Consider the following 13,240-nt stretch of genomic DNA (forward strand, 5'->3'; position numbering starts at 1 on the left):
CCCTGGATATGTGTCCTGTCTTCTGTTCTCCAAAGCATTGAATCTACCTCTTGGTCTTGGCATGTCCTCCTTGACACTCACCAACTTTTATTGATGCACCATAGAAAGCATCCTATCTGGATGCATCACGGCTTGGTATGGCAACTGCTCTGCCTGTGACTGCAAGAAACTGCAGAGAGTTGTGGACACAGTTTAGCACATCACGGAAACCAGCCTCCCCTCCATGCACTCTGTCTATACTTCTTGCTGCCTCGGTAAAGCAGCCAGCATAATCAAAGACCTCACCCACCCCAGACATTCTCTCTTCTCTTCTCTCCCATCAGTCAGAAGATACAAAACCTGAAAGCACATAGCACCAGGCTCAAGAACAGCTTCTATCCCGTCATTATAAGACCATTAAACGGTTCCCTAGTACAATAAGATGGACTCTTGACCTCACAATCTACCTCGTTATGACCTTGCATCTTATTGTCTACCTGCACTGCACTTTCTCTGTAGCTATAACACTTTACTCTGCATTCTGTATTGTTTTACTTTATACTATCTCGATGCACTGTGTAATGAATTAATCTGTATGAATTGTATGCAAGACAAGTTTTTCACTATACCTCAGTACAAGTGACAATAATAAACCAATTCAATTCAATTAACCAATTCAATTCATTATTATCAACAAAATTGCCACCAGTTCGTATAATTCTTGAATTGTCACTTACCCCATGGAACTAGGTGAAAACTACTCAAATTCTGTTCAAACGTCTTGCTTGTGAATTGCTGGTTTGAATCTGAGAATGAAATTATTTATTTTCACATTTCTTCTTACATTTTGCATACTGGATTACTTGGGACTCATATTTGATATAAGTGAAAAAGTGAATGAAGTGCCCTGTAATTAATATAGGGTTGGTTGTATGTAATCAAGGAAGATGAGGACAAACACCTTGCATGTTTATGGTTACATCCTGTAAAATAGTAGGAGTAATCATGCTTTGGTTAAATAATAGGTAAAGGGGATCAGAACTGTCAGTGTATGAAGACAGGTGACTACTAATGCAAGCCATATGCAATTGCATCCTTCATAAAGTAATCTCTATGAAATTGGTCTCTTGTGTAATTCCGTGAAGCATACTGGACCTCCATCTAATACTTCCTTAACCACATCAACTCCCTTGCCATTGTTTTAGAAATGTTTAAGTTATGCATTGTCGCCATGACATAAAGCATAATGCACTAATTAGCTTGCGGTGGATGTGCTGTTGTATCTCATAATGTAATATGACATTTGGTGACTAGCAGTTGGTCCATGCATCTACACCATGTAAAGTCCCAAAGTGTTGCTTTTCTGTCCTTGTACGAATTGGACAGGTGCGATGTGTGAGCTCTGTAATTATTCACAGATTTTTGCCTTGACACAAGAGGACTGTGTTGATTGATTCAGGGTAATGACCCATGGCCATCGTGACATTGCAGTGCGATTGGCTAATTCTGCTCTCTTCCATATCTCTCTCTCGCTTAGTTGTAGCTTTACTCTAGGACCCCAATCTTCCAAGAATATCCAAAAATTAGAGTTTTCTCATGGACTCTGATAATAACCTGAGGGGAAAAAATCATAGGCTATTAACTAAATATTTCATGAAACATTTATTTTATTTGACCACTTATGATTTTGAATTTTAAAGATTTGGATATGTTGAACAAGGAACTGGAGGCAGGAGATCACATTTTGAAACCTGGATTGCATCCAATTAGAGTTGTACACAATTCTTGTACACAATGTTTCCAAAGTGTATCCATTCATGTGGTGACTGTCTTATATAGTCCCATTGATCCTTCTCAGTATTATTGTCTCATTGCCTTCTTTAATGATGCAGCAGACCCCACCACATCCTCAATGGTTGTTGAGATTTTCATAGGTGTCTTGATGCAATAGTTGCCCAGTTTCTGTATTATCTTGCAGGTCTAACAAAATGATGAGTTTCGGTGGTTTGTTTCCTGTGTCTGGCCTTTTAAGCCGTTAGTCACCATTTTTTATTAAATGTGTTATCTCCAGCATTGTGATGACACACACTCAATTCATGATTCAGAGGCTTGTGGATTCAATTCCCAGTGATATAAGTGCATAATCTATGGTAGCATTTTATTAGTGTGCTTTTGGAGGTGACATCAGTTGGTTGAATTGCTAAACCAATACATTATCTGCCCTCTCAGATGAATGTAAAAGGCCCCAGTGCAGGAGTATTTACCCCTCAACTAACTTTAGAAAAAAAAGTATGATAATTTTCTCATTGTTGTTTGTGGGGATCTGACCTTTTCTGTATTACAACAATGATTATTATAATTGAAGAAGTATTTAATTAATTGTTAACTGCTCTGGACATCCTGGTGTTGCTTGAATTGAAATATAAATAGAAAACATTTAAACCACAGGAAAATATGACAACTGAGTTTTCAGATAGATGTTGCAGCAATTCCATGAAATGTGAATGATGTAAAGGAGGATTATGAAATGTACAGATTTATACAATTGCTATACTGTGTGTAGTATGTTGTTTTTAACATCTTCTACACTGTTTGCTGCTAGCTAATCTTCTTAGTTAATTCAGATGTTTCTGGGTATCGTTGGCTCTCTTCCACTCGGTTCCATTTTCATGGTTTGTCTCTGCTACCCTTTCTCTAACCCTACCCAACCCTTTGCTGATGATTTCACTTAGTTTCTTTAATCAATTTCTTTAATGTAACCTGGCCTCAATGGACATAACTTCCAGGTTCCCTTCAATCCAATGGCTGAATCAAGACTTTCCTGAGTCTTGCTGGTCGTTTGGCCTCGCCTCTTTCATTCCACATCGCTCCTAATGTACCCCCTCCAGTTCTGAATAGCCAGACTTGTTGGCCAAAATGATCCTGAGGCTTAGTGATGAGGCAGTGAGTAGAGACAGGACCTCAATTGACAGAAGTGAACAAACCAGAACAATATTGATATTGGACAAAGCCCTACCTCCAGCTTTTGCCAACTGTTAAAATCGTCAAGGTATATCAATGCCTTCAAATGCCCTTGGATTTCAAAAACATTTAACAACTGTTATTACAAATTTTATTACTTTGTTTTTGAAAAACAAATGAAGTAAAATCCCCTAAAATGCTTGAAACACTTTTAACTAATTCTAACATAGTTAAAGAAAACATGGGAGCTTGGCTCGCAAGATTGGGACTTTCACATTGATGCATTGGCAGCACTTACGTGGATAATTACCAGCAGTGTCATGTAGAATGCTAGCAAAATCTGAGCCATTTTGTTTCCTTCCATTTTTAAAATTTTGAAATCTGTATTTCATACATTTTTTCAACTCATTCATTTTGCTCTGAGGAAATTATAGATTCTCAGTATTTTCTTTAAATTGTAAAAAGTTTGGAGCAATGGGGGTTCACAGGCTTTTTAAGGTCTACAAGTCCATGTAAATATATCACTAAGATATATTAGGTGCAGAAAAAAATCAAAATCACAAATAGAATGGTAGCCTTTGTAACAAGAGGGCTAGAATATAAAGGAGGGACATTTGTGAATTACTTTCAATTTTGTAGGTTTAGACATCATCTGGAGCACTCTTGCTGGTTAAAGGAACCACGCCTTAGCAAGGGTTTTTTGGCTTGGGAGAATTCATCAGAACGTTACCAGGGTTTGAAAGATTGCATTATGAGGAATGAGTATAGAAGCTAGATTTGTACTTCTTGAAACTTTGAAGGCTAGGGTTAAGTAAATGGGTGAAAAATGGCAGGTGGAATCTCATGTTGAAAAATGTCAGGTTATCCACTTCAGTAGAAAAAAGAGGAATATTTTTTAAATAGTGAGAGATTGAGAAGTGTTCATGTTCAGAGGGATTGGGAAATCCTTGTATCCAATCACTGAAAGTTAACTTGCAGGTACAGCAAGCAATTAGGAAGGCAAATGGTACGTTAACCTTTATTTCAAGAGGGTTTGAGTGCAAGACCTAGGACATCTTACTCCAGTAATATAGGGCTCTAGTGAGACCATATCTGAAATATTGTGGTCAAGTTTATTGGTATTGGTTTATTATTGTCGCTTGTACCAAGGTACAGTGAAAAGCTTGTCTTACAAACCGACCGTACAGGTCAATTCATTACACAGTGCAGTTACATTGAGTTAGTACAGAGTCCATTGATGTAGTACAGGTAAAAAAAACAATAACAGTACAGAGTAAAGTGTCACAGCTACAGAGAAAGTGCAGTGCAATAAGGTGCAAGGTCACAACAAGGTAGATCGTGAGGTCATAGTCCATCTTATTGTACAAGGGAACTGTTCAATAGTCTTATCACGGTGGGGTAGAAGCTGTCCTTCTCTGGTGGTACGTGCCCTCAGGCTCCTGTATCTTCTACCCGATGGAAAAAGAGAGAAGAGAGAATGTCCTGGGTGGGTGGGGTCTTTGATTGTACTGGCTGCTTCACCAAGACAACAAGAGGTAAAGACAGAGTCTAAGGACGGGAGGCTGGTGTCCGTAATGCGCTGGGCTGTGTCCACAACTCTCTTTAGTTTCTTGCGGTCCTGGGCAGAACAATTGCCGTACCAAGCCATGATACATCCAGATAGGATGCTTTCTATGGTGCATCTGTAAAAGTTGATGAGAGTCAAAGGGGACAAACCAAATTTCTTTAGCCTCCTGAGGAAGCAGAGGCGCTGGTGAGCTTTCTTGGCCATGGCTTCTATGTGATTTGACCAGGACAGGCTGTTGGTGATGTTCACTCCCTGGAACTTGAAGCTCTCAACCCCCTTGACCTCAGCACCATTAATGTAGACAGGAGCATGTACACCTTCCCCTTTCCTGAAGTCAATGACCAGCTCTTTTGTTTTGTTGACACTGAGGGAAAGGTTGTTGTCATGACACCATTCCACTAAGCTGTCTGTCTCCTTCCTGTACTCCGACTCATCACTGTTTGAGATACGGCCTACAACTGTGGTATAATCTGCAAACTTGTAGATGGAGTTAGAGCAGAACTGGCAACACAGTCATGAGTATATAGGGAGTAGAGTAGAGGGCTGAGGACGCAGCTAAGGAAAAAAGGTATATATCTCTGAGGAAAGCCAGAGGGAGTACAACAAAGATTCACCAGATTGATTCCTGGGGTGGGAGTGGTTGTGATGCAAGGAAAAATTAAATAGACTGTGCCTATACTTGTGTTTAGAAGAATGAGAGGTGATGCATATGAAATTCATAAGGGGCTTGACTAGACAGATGTGAGCACGATGTTTCCTCTGGCTGGGATGTCCAGAACCAGTTACAACAGTTTCAGAATAAGGGGTTGGGCTTTCAGGACAAAGATGACAAGAAATGTGTTTAAGTAAGTGAAAATCAAAAAAAAACTGTGGATGCTGGAAATCTAAAACAAAAACAGAAAAGGCTGGAAATAAGCAGGTCAGGTTGCATCTATTTGAAGAGAAACAGTTAATGTATCAGACGAAGGGTCTCTGACCTGAGATGTTGACAGTCTTTCTCTTCCCACTGATAGTGGCCTGACCTGCTGCCTGTTTCCAGCATTTTCCATTTTTTTGTGTAAGAAATTTCTTCAACCGGATGACTGTGAATATTTAGAATTCTGTGCCCAACAAGACTATGGAGGCTCTGTTGCTGAGTTATGTTTAAGACACAGATGAATAGATTTTTGAATGATAAGGGAATTAAGGGATTGGTTAGGAAAGTGAAGCTGCAATAAAGATTAGCCATGTAGTTACTGAAGCATGGGGGCAGGTGTGTGGTGCCAAATGGCCAGCTCCTGCTTCAATTTAATTTCCTTCTGATTTGAAGCTTTTAGCATTTTGGAAAAAATTGATTAGATTTGTTTTCTGATATTGGTGGAGTCCGGGATAGGGGGAATTGTTTAAAATCTTTTACAAAAGGGTAGTAGAATTATGGCACATGTTCCCACAAAAAAAGCACGGCTATTTTGGAGCCAAGGCAAGTTGGTAGAGTTAGGATATAGATCAGATATGATCTCAGTGAATGGAGGAAATCGCCTGAGGGGCTGAACATCTTACTTCAGTATCTTTGCTGCCATTAATTTATTTTCATATATTCATTTCTTTGGCTGATGTGTGTTTATCTGCAGTTGTGTTGTTCATCTCATTGCACTCCAAACCACTTTATATGTGTATGTGCTGTTGAATCTCAAGAAAATACAAAATTCCGTCGTTTCCAGGGGACATTTCATGGACAGGTTTAATCATGAAATAGCTCATTGACATGATTTAAATTGCTTTAATGAAGTCTGATTTGTGCATGGTGAGATATGTAATGCCCATATCAAAGAGTTCACTTTCAGCATCTAAAAACCAAGCAAAGGCACAGAATAGTATGGAATGCATTTATTCAGAATGGCTGTGCATTGTTCAGAAAATATTGCATGCCTTTTCCTGCATAAATGAAGTCCAGAATAATTCAGTATCATTTTAATGGAAGTGTATATATATTTTATACAATTTCTACATGTTTACAGGGAGTTTGGTTGGCGAGATCCTGAGTTGCCGGAGGTCATACAGATGTTGCAACATCAGTTCCCTTCAGTGCAGTCCAATGCAGCAGCCTACCTGCAACACCTGTGCTTTGGAGACAATAAGATCAAGGCAGAGGTGAGTACACAACGGAAGTACTCATTATATTAAATGAATAATCTCCTTCTCAATTGCACTGTTCCACCTTCCAATAGTCAGCTGTGTGGAGCAATTATTTACCATTTGGTGTTCAGTTCAATGGTTTTCTAGCAAAAATCGTGGGAATGAAACCCTATTAAGAAGTTCACTCTTATGGCAGTGATAGTTGCAGTAAGTCGCTTATCAGCTTCAAAAGTGATTATTATTAATGTCGGAATAAACAGAAATTGATACTTGCTAATTATAGCTTTAACTGCTATTCACTCAGTTTACCATCGTGTAAAGAGGTGGAAACTTAAACAAGATGTGTTCATATGCTGGCAGCATTACACCCTTATCTGGCAACAATTGACAGTGTGAGGAGCTGCTTTGGATTCTGGTCTGGTTATCAATGAACTGTATTTGCCTCACTTGTGCTATGGGGGTGATGTCAATGTCTCAACAACAAAGTCGAAGCACTTAGTAACTAATGTTCAACTTTGTTTATGTCCATTTACTCAAAAGGTGTGTTTGTGTCCTTGCGTTTTCAGGAGCCAGTAGCTCTCAATATTTGTGAAGCAATATCTGGACTTGTACAGTAATGCTGATGGCCTTTTGACACAACATTAGTTTTGATAATGTCTGCAGACCTAGAGTCAAACAACACAGAAATGGTCACCACAACCATCCTGCAACTGTTTTCCCCAATCCTAAACTAAATCCTATTTTATTCACCCCAGCTTTCCATCACTTTTGACCCAGATTCTATCACAAACATACTAGGGGCAATTTACAGTGGTCACTTCACCTGCCAACCTCCACATCATTGGATTGTGGGAGGAAACGAGTGCATCCAGGGGAAACCTGTGTGATCACGGAAAATGTGCAAACAGCACCAGAGGTCAGGATTGAACGCGGGTCGCTGGAGCTATGTGATAACAGCTCTACTAGTCATGCCACTGTGCTGCTCCACCTTACCACATATGGAGCTTACAGGATCAATCGTGTTAGTTGGGGCTTTGTACGGACACACTTACTTCTGAGTCAGGAAGGTGCATGTTTAACTCCCATTGCAGAGGTTTGAGTGCCAGGACCGCATTTCAGCATTGAGCGGGTGCTGTTGGAGGTTTATTTTACAGGTGAGATGTTAAATTGTGGTCTGCATGACCCACAGGTGTCTCCCATGCCTCCATTCAAAGTCAAACGATATTCTGCCACTGTTCTGGCCAGTATTTATCCTACAACCATAATCATTGAAGCTGATCTTTTCATAATCACAAATTTGAGTGTGGAAACTTACAGTGCACAAAGTAGCCACACACTTTTTAAATCTTGGAAGTGATGATGGTTGTAATGTGCATTGGGATATCATGATGTTGGGAAAGGTGCTGCGGTTTTATTTCATTGTTTATTTACTGAGTATCCTCTCAAGTTATGAAGGAGAGGTTGGGCCCAATGCAGCTTGGATCCAATATTTTCTTGCTGCATTTGGATTTTTCTGTGAAACTTGAAAATCATAATATTTTTAAACTGTCCCAACATTTAGGAAACTCAAATCTGATTATACAAAAGAACCACCTGCTTTTTAATCTGGCTCTTCACATTTTAACATTTCTATTAATATAGAATATCAGCTTTACTCGGCATTGAACTGAATATTGTTGGTATCAGTCAGATTAATTGAATGTGAGAAGCTGTTCAATCAATCAGACATTTAACTGGGTTGTATTGACACCTAGCCAGTGGTTCCATGGAGAACCATTGACTTGCTGTTGTGCACACATCAATGAGGGAATCTGACTTCTCACTCTGCCCTGGACTTGTCATTAAATCCATGGGTGTTCCATAATTAGTCAAAGGGACCGAATACACTTCAGTTGAATGGGATTACTCACCATTAAAATGGTAAGTAGTTTTTTTAAAATTTTGTTTTAATTAATGCTAATGTTTTTACTTCCATGTGCCTTTGTGGAATTATTTTTCGATTAATTTTTAAGTGTATACATGTTTTAACGCTGTCTCTGTTTATCAGTGGCCATCTGGCAACACAAGCTGTCAGAAGGCCATCAGGACAGACTATGGTCACTTTCTGCCACTTGTGGCCTGGTTGCCACTCATGGCCTGGTGCATCTCGTGGGACAATTATGCCAGAACATCAGCAGAACCTCAGGAGCCATGCAGTAGCCACAGAGCTAGTTCAGGCCACAACTACAAGGTGTGGAGTGGCAGAGCAAGGTCGTCTTACTTTTGCCCAGTTGACAGTTATACCAAAACACGAGGCAGAAATGTTCCCAGATGTGTTGTTGATTTCTGAGCCTTCTTACTGTGGATATATTCAATCAGTGCACATCCCTAAAGATATTTTAAATGCAGCAAATAATATTTACCTTTTAGATCAAAGCATTTTCTTCAAAGGAGACTGAATATACATTTTATGTGGAGATGTATTTTGCATTAATGCCAGTTGCAGCTACTTCTTTAATATAAGTATGTGGTTCCTACTGTGAATACGTTAACTAGCTTTCTTAAAGACCTATTGTCCTTGTTCTTCACAGCATTGCCAGAGTTTGAAAATAGCAGAGATTAAATAATGGAGTCGTGACAGCCTTTATTTATTGTGAAGATACCTATATTTTGGTTTAAGCTCAGAGTGCTACAATGTATCATCTCTGTAGCTTCAGGTTCACTAGCACCTCAAATTTAAGTTTCTCGCTCTTGTGTTGAATTTCTTGTATAGCTTTGCTCTACATATATCTGTAACTTCTTCCAACCCTATTGCAATCCAATATCTTTAAAGTCCTCTAGTTACAGCTTCCTTCGCATCCCTGGTTTCATTGCTCCACTGATGGTGGCTGTGCTTTCAGCTGCCTAGGCCTTAAATTTTGAAAGTCTTTTCCTATACACTTTAACTCACTGCATCATTGTGTCATTATGCATCATGGTGTCATCATCTGAAGAGTCTGGATTAGATTCTACTTGGATGAAGACAACACATTCTTAACCTTTCACTGCCTCAGATTTTGTCTTGCTGCTTGTCAAGGAACAAGTGCTGGATGAGGAGAAATCTCCTTCAACTAGTTATTGAACTCAACAGTGCCGTTGACTATAAACAACTTTACTAGCCACCAACTCCATCTGTTTCTGAAGCTGAACCTAGCCATTCAAGCCCTCACGTCCTATTTGACCCCAGGGTAGACTTTTGAGCTCGCATCCATTCCACCATCAAAGCTGCCTAGTTCTACCTCAATGGCATTGCATTCATCTGCTCCTGTCTCTGTTTACCTCCTTTTCACCCACGCCCACGTTAGCACCTACTTGACAGTTCCTCTGCTTTCCACTCTTTGTAAACAGGCTCACCTAAAACTCTTCCATACATATTCTAATTCTCACTAAGTTGCTTTCCCCATAACCCCTGTGTGAGCTAACATACAGTATGTTGGTCCCTGGTTCTCGTTTCGATTGTGAAGTTATTTAAAAGTGCATTATATAGTAGGTCTTTGATGAATGTAGTCATTCTATATGAGTTACCATGTCTTTGTTCTCTTTGTATGTTTGTGAATGTAGAAATTGGACATAACTTATCCTGTGTTAATAGGAAATCTCTTGCTTATCAGGGAGTGAGCCCATGGTCAAAAGGGGCAATGGTATTTAACCTTGGGTTGGTATTCTTTGCTGAAACTGATAATGGACCCGAACTAAAAGCTAGACTGGAAGATGAATGTATATTTTATCAATCATAATAATCAGTTGATTATTAGGATAAGTACATTCAGTTTTCATGATTTTATTGCTGCAAAAAGTTTGGAACAATAGAAATATCATGAGGGATAACTTAGCTTTCATTTCAGATGCGTTCTTTGACTAAACTTCATTAGTTCTCAATCTGAAAGCAAAAATGTTGTGCATTTCCAGAAGTTTTCTGTTTCCCTTGTTCTCATCAATGAACACAAATGGATGATAAAGTACACTCTTGGGGCTCCCCTGGTTACAGATGACCTGATTTATGGAAATCTGACCAGGCAAATTCTCCCACACGTTTTCAAAGCATTTTTCAAGATAATAATAATAACAATAACATGTTTCATGGTATTCATTAATGACTGGGTACAATATATATTCCATTAGTTTAATTATGGGTAGTGTTAGGCTGAATATTCAGTGTAATGAAAGAATTATTGCAGGAGTATGTAGAGCAATACGATATGAGTAGTTACAGAAAACAGACATTTCTGACTTGCCAAGAAATAGGCTTATGGACTGTTCTCAGGAACAGAACCCTTATATAACCCGGGGATTGCCTTTATTTCCATTCTTCCCTCCAGATGTGGGGAACAAGGCTTGAACAGTGTCTGTATCACCCATTGGTAGAAATTTGGTACCACTCAGAATCTGATTCCTCTCACTTTCTACCCGCAGAGAAGTGTTATTAATGAGCTGCTTCAGCATGCCCAGCATTCATGATCAAATGTGATCACTGTTATCAGTTCCCAACATCAGAAGGATTTCTGCTTCGTAAAGGCTAGAGCTAGAACTTTGAATGCCAAACGATGTCTGATGCGTTGATAGGTTGGACCTTTGCAATAAAGAGCTGATAAATAAATTGGTGAGTTGATACTCCAGTTGAATCATGGATACGTCACTATTCCTCTCTATGAGATTTGCATAGTGCACTGCTGAGTTTGAATGATTCAAAAATCTCGAAAGGATTTTTGGTACATAGAGTAATTGGAATAACTTAGTGTCAGATGGTAGCCTAGCGTATTGTTGCTGTCTTCACTTTGGTTGGTGCAGTGGAGTGCCAAATTGGAAAATATGTAAAAGCAGTAGGAAGCTCATGAAAGGTTTTTTATCATGGTTTTAGGATTGGGACCCCCTAATGTCTGAGGGATCAGGCATATTATAAAGTAATAGTCAGGTTACTGTACTGATTATTATGAATGGGAAAATAGAATTCATATCCTACCATGGCAGTTGAAGCAGTTTTCAGTTAATTAAAAGAAATGGAAATAAAGTATTAGTGTCTGTAATAGTGAAAGTGAAACTGCTGAACCGTTGTTTAAGCGCATACACACACACACACACACACACACACACACACACACACACACACACACACACACACACTCTTTACTGACATCCTTCAGAGAAGGAAGGGTCAGTTATTCGTTATGTCTAGCCATTCCTCTTAGACAGCCCCTCAGGAATGGGGATGACTTGCTTCCATTAGGGTTTTGAGGTGGGTAATGAGACCAGTGTGGAAACCATAAACTCTTCCTCAGATGGGGCAGATGTACCTGATCGGTAGTTTGTGGGCAGATGGCAAGGTTGTGAGATGGTGACCACCTCCTGTCACTTACGCAGGGCCTCTGTGTTCTCCCGACAAGTGGACTTTGTCCTCAATGCCATTCATAGAGTCAAAGAGCAATATAGCATGGATACAGGCTCTTTGGTCCAGTGAGTCGACCATGTTTTTCCACCTAGCTAGTCCTAATTTCCTGCATTTGTTCCATATCCCTCCAGGACCCTCCCCTCTATGTACCTATCCAAGTGCTTCTTAAATGATACCATTGTACCTCCCTCAACCACTTCCTCTGGCAGCTCATTTCATATACTGACCACCCTCTGCATGAAAAAGTTGCCCCTTACATATCTTTTACATCTTTCCCCTCTCACTCTAAATCTATGCCCCCTAGTTTTGGACCCCCCTACCCTGGGGAAAAGACTGTTATTGTCCAACTTATCTATAACTCTCATAATTCTATACTTCTGCAAAGTTGTCCCTCATTCTCCTACGTCCCAAGGAATTAAGACCTAGCCTGGCCTACCTCTCCCAATAACTTAGGCCCCCTAGTCCTGGCAACATCCTCGTAAATCTTTTCTGCACACTTTCCAGTTTAACCACGTCTTTCCTATAACGGTGACAAAAATTGTACGCAGTACTCCAAGTGCGGCCTCATCAATGACTTATACAACTGCATCATAATGTCCAAACCCTCCTACTCAATGCCCTGACTGATGAAGGCCAGTGTGCCAAATGTCTTTTTCACCACCTTGTTGACTTGTGATGCCACTTTCAACGAACAATGCACTTGTACTCCGAGGTCCTTCTGTTCCATTACACCACCTCGTGTTCCACCATTCATTATATAAGCCCTACTCTAGTTTGACTTTCCAAAATGCATCACCTCACACTTATCTGTATTGAAATCCATCTCCCACTCCTCAGTCCACTTCCCTAACTGATCAAGATTCCCCTCTAATCTATGATAACCTTCACTATCAACAACACCTCCTAATTTCGTGTCATCTGCAAACTTTCTGATCAAGCCTTGTGCAATCACATTCAAATCATTTGTATAAATGACGAATAACAAGTGTCGCAAAACTGACCTTTGTGGTACACCATTAGTCATCAGTCTCCATTCCAAGAAATAACCTTCAACAACCACCCTCCGTTTTCTACCTCCGAGCCAATTTTGAATCCACCTAACATTCCATGGGATCAAGCCTTCCAGACCAGCCTGCCATTCCTAGTGCTCCTTCTTCATTTTGAGCAGTCATGGGCCAGAGTTTCCCAAGAATCAGTGGGGATGTCACATTTCT

At 39.9% G+C, this 13,240-nt stretch overlaps 1 protein-coding gene across 5 annotated transcripts in view; it reads left to right on the plus strand.

The window, feature by feature from the left end:
• Window positions 1–13,240, plus strand: part of LOC127570353 (catenin delta-2-like) — a 909,541-nt gene that overhangs the window by 758,567 nt on the left and 137,734 nt on the right. For all 5 annotated transcript variants that reach the window (XM_052015821.1, XM_052015822.1, XM_052015825.1 and 2 more), the window contains one exon: window positions 6,505–6,637. In XM_052015821.1, the coding sequence (XP_051871781.1) occupies window positions 6,505–6,637 (133 nt within the window). The remainder of the gene's footprint in view (window positions 1–6,504; window positions 6,638–13,240) is intronic.

This window comes from Pristis pectinata, chromosome 5 (genome assembly GCF_009764475.1).
Source record: "Pristis pectinata isolate sPriPec2 chromosome 5, sPriPec2.1.pri, whole genome shotgun sequence".
NCBI lineage: Eukaryota > Metazoa > Chordata > Chondrichthyes > Rhinopristiformes > Pristidae > Pristis > Pristis pectinata.